The 4121-nt window shown below is 36.4% G+C and overlaps 1 protein-coding gene across 1 annotated transcript; it reads right to left on the reverse strand.

Annotated features, from left to right (window-relative positions):
- Positions 1-1824: 1824 nt before the first annotated feature.
- LOC116179072 lies at positions 1825-2666 on the reverse strand. Its single transcript, XM_031498778.1, has 3 exons — positions 2507-2666; positions 2227-2459; positions 1825-2183 (listed from the first exon to the last, which is right to left on the reverse strand). Exons 1-3 carry the CDS (start codon positions 2643-2645, stop codon positions 1935-1937), a joined length of 621 nt encoding a protein of 206 aa, XP_031354638.1. The 5' UTR covers positions 2646-2666; the 3' UTR covers positions 1825-1934.
- Positions 2667-4121: the final 1455 nt, after the last annotated feature.

Raw genomic sequence — 4121 nt, forward strand, 5'->3', positions numbered from 1 at the left:
TGTATGCAGTTTCTTTAGTTGTCGACGAAGAAAACAATGATTTTCTTTACCCTACCATCAAGCTACTTTTACAACCCCTCAGAGTCCAAAGGAGTACTAGTGTCGATAAAGTCTCCTTTATCACGTTTAACAAGTCATGATCTCTAGTCAGATTATTCGAAACTCTATCGGCAAATGGCTCAATCGGATTCGGAAGTTGTCCAAATTGTCGTCTACTGCACGCCTCAGGAGTTAACGTATGTGAAAAATGTGGTACTCATGTCAATATAGTTTTCTATATTACGTTTAATGAGCAATCGTCAAAAACCCTTCGGGATTTCTCTACTCCATGAATAATTTGAATGATACAGCATCCTTGGAACGAGATTTACTCGCCTGGGATACTTAGCTGTGCTACAGAAAAATGTTACTGCTGAGCCCTACAAAGTATACTCCATGGCAGGGCAGCACTTACGGTAGTTATAATTCATCCCGAAATCTTTTAAACTATTTACGCTGGGGTTATGTGTTTATAATTGTCAGGACTGTGACGTCACAGACACCGCCATGACACAAAACAGCGTTTTGGCGCTAGAATAAAAATCTACAATTTAAATTGCATAAATTGGCAATAATATGATTTATTTTGCTGAAATATCATATTTTAAAGTTATAGTAGAGGTATACAAACAGTTATAACTGGCTTTAAAAAATTTGTCATCTACCCTCGCACACCCATATATATCTGTATTGATTATAAGAAGGTAGTAGATGGCGCTGTGTTTGAAGATAGACACACACAGGAAAAATATAAAACGGCACAAAATTTGAAGAATATAAATATAAATTTAACGATATCACGCTTGGTTCTTTGAAATTGACAGCTAATGACAGTTCGACAGTTTAGTTCGTAATTGAAACTTCTAACAGACAGAATTCGTCACTCGTTTTATTTTTCAGAGTAATAGTGACTCGTCTTTTAACCAATCACAGTGAAGGTTAAACTGTCCCTGTGCTTTCTACCGCTAACTTCTTAAAATGAATAGCGTTATAGTTCTATAGGTACTTAAAAAGGTTCTCAAAAACTATAATGCGCAAAGATTTATGTTTACGGCGCATTTTAGCGCATGATGAAAGGTACTATGTAGTAGAAAAACTTGTTAAAAAACGTAACTTTTGAAAACGTTGTTAGCCCCCCCCCCCACTTTTTAAAAATTTTTTATGGCTTAACCGTAATGGCGCTAGCTTTAATTCAAGTGGCGCAATTGAGCGCATTACCAAATGTATCAGGTGACCTAGTTACAAGCGACAAAATCCATACGGGGGGGGGGGGGGCTACATTTACTTGGCCCTTCCCAAATGTTTTTTCGGATTTCTAAAAAACGATAATGGCGCAAGAATGTGGCGCATATGAGCGCATAACAAGCGCATTCATTTTAAAATAATACGACTATAAAATTTCTCAGTGGGGGGGGGGGGTTAGCGGACCCCTTTAGTTCACGTTTACTATGAAGCAGTTGTAAATGTTTGGAGAACACATAAACAAAATAGACTAAGAAATCCAATCAAGCGTTTCAAATCGCGCAGATGTACCTTCTTACCTTTTTTTGTTATAATTTGCCGCAAACGATATAAAATGACGTGAACGTCATGCAAATTCAACGAAAAAATAAGCACGTGAATTGCAATTATGGGATCATGGGTAAAACACTGATAAAACTCCGAGATAAATTGTAATTTGCGTATGACAGAATGTCTAACACGAAATCGGTCACCATTACAAATAGTGTGAAACCGATAGAGAAGCGGCAATACATCATTAAAAATAAATAAATTTTGTAAGTATCTCTTTTTGAAATATTTATTAATTACCATCTTTGAGTGGCTAAACGCCCAATCCATCTCTATTTCCAATTTATTAGTGTAGTTTTTACAGGAATTTTGTATTTGTTGTCCTAACCAGTATACGTTAGTATTGTATACGTTTCCATGTAAACTGAAGAACCATTGTGTGCCACTTCAAGTACTCGATATCCATTGTTCGCATTTAATTTGCCAGTTATAGTTTCATTATTTATTTGCGCACGACCAAGAAACACAGGTGACAAGGATTCGTATCCGACTATAACGTAACTATGGTCATGTGGTAGAGTTGTAGATGGCGTATGCCATATAAAGTGTATAGAGTTCGGGGCACACAAAACCTAGAAAAGGTATTAAAGTGGTGATCATACAGAAATCTGTTACCTTCACCGAAGTACTGCTTGCGTTAGTGGAAATGACGTTGCCATTGTAAGGCGCATACACCGACATCTTCTCTGCTTGTAATACTGCAGGTATTGCTTCAACTCTAAGACGAGTTGGATCTTGAATTGCCGGAACGCTGATCTGTGCAACGTATGTAGTTCTCCCATGGGAATCCACCCCACCGGCGATTGCGTCATTCGGAACTATTCCAGTGTAGTCTCTCCAGTAGTAATCTATTCGACCAATTGAAAATTACGAAACCGAAAAAAATTTCACTTACATTGCACAGTTGCACCTATCGCACTCAGGGATAGTTTGGTTGTGCTGACGAAAAGGAGTATTATTAGAAGAGTCTTCATTTTGAATGCCAAGTATATTGTATTTCCCGGTTTAAGTAGTCGCCCATTTATCACAATCATAATTGTTTTAGATAACAGTGGAAATAATCGACGAGATGGGAAAGTGGGCCACAGTTGCTATGATTCACTATTACTAAGCAGTTGATTGTGAGATACGCTAAATCTATCTACTCTTCGATATCCTTGTTGCGTTCCGTACACGTCATCAACAACCATCCTTGGTTAAAGACTGATACTATTTAATTTTGAGTGGAGTGATCCTGTAAAATTAGGTTCCGAAGTGACAGCAAATGAGTAAAACCTGATGCTACTTTTAACTAATCGCTCACACGACATTCCTTTGAGATTCTCTAAGAACCGAGTTCAAATTTGGTCACTAATTTCGTCCGAGCAACTCCAAAACGCTTAAATGAACTTTACCGCGAACGCATTGGGGTCAAAAGTGCACAGCGTTCTTTGCATTTATACTGTAACGAAAGTACCCGTTTTCCGCCGTGAAGTTACCAGTTGTAGTGAGCTCTCTGTAAATGAACGCCCGGTATCTAGAAGCGTTTTAAGTTGGATGCTTCCTTAGTGTAAAGAATAGAATAGTGAGACAACCTCCATGCATCTCCATGTACGTTTTGGAAACCGCATATTTAAGAGTTATAGATGTCGCGCGCGGGTCAATATTACCATTGAATTTATAACTATCATAAATTCAATGATATTACCATCCACTAAAGATTGTCGGTAAAAAAATACAGATTCTTTTCTCGAAATGATTACGCTACTCAACGCTAGTACTGTACAGAAATCTGCAACATGAATGATAAAATTCTACGGCTCTTTTACAGCAAGGTACACAGGACAATGAAGCTATTGTTCATGAGCGCGGGTAAGCGATGATGTCATCCAGTATAAGATTACAATAAATTCTATATACACATTTGATTATTTTTGTTGGCAGACTTTTAATCTCCTTTCGTGTGAACTTGATCTTGATAGTAATTTTTCTTAAAACTGTATTTTACATTAGCCTGGCGTATAATGTACAATAGTTAATTTGTTACTCATTTGTAAACAATAGTAAACGTAAATAATTAGTTCTTAAATTGATCTCGCAGAAATGTCTAAAATATCATGATATCCTAGTAACAGAGACTTCGCACTAATTCTGGCCAATGAAATTACTAGATTAGGTACCTACTAACTTGTAAAATTTTTACAGGTCAGCTGTCAGTTTTACAAGTCGGTAGCGTTTAAACATGACGTTTACCCGTTTCCGTTTTGTCTTGTTAATCAACGTTTACAACTGAGTAACAAATAAAAATATTTCCCATTGAAATCTATGCAAAAAAATCTCGCCAATTCTGAAATAAGAGCTTTCAATATTTATTATGATTTATATACATTTTAGAGCAAAACTTCTGCATATCGACCCGAAACTAATCAGAATTTCAAAATGTGCTGAAATATTATTCGTATAAAAATGGTACAAAAAACTCAAAAATTTCATAATCATTATTGTGTTTTAATGTCAGATAATAAACCTTC

Source organism: Photinus pyralis, unplaced genomic scaffold (genome assembly GCF_008802855.1).
Source record: "Photinus pyralis isolate 1611_PpyrPB1 unplaced genomic scaffold, Ppyr1.3 Ppyr1.4_LG8, whole genome shotgun sequence".
Classification (NCBI taxonomy): domain Eukaryota; kingdom Metazoa; phylum Arthropoda; class Insecta; order Coleoptera; family Lampyridae; genus Photinus; species Photinus pyralis.

What these genes read in the sequence shown, in the direction of transcription:
- LOC116179072 (XM_031498778.1), bottom strand. Translation starts at nt 2,645, where the DNA reads ATGATTGTGATAAATGGGCGACTACTTAAACCGGGAAATACAATATAC. An exon ending in GATAGGTGCAACTGTGCAAT is followed by an intron (nt 2,460 to 2,506) that starts GTAAGTGAAATT and finishes TTGGTCGAATAG; the next exon opens with ATTACTACTGGAGAGACTAC. An exon ending in CAAGCAGTACTTCGGTGAAG is followed by an intron (nt 2,184 to 2,226) that starts GTAACAGATTTC and finishes TACCTTTTCTAG; the next exon opens with GTTTTGTGTGCCCCGAACTC.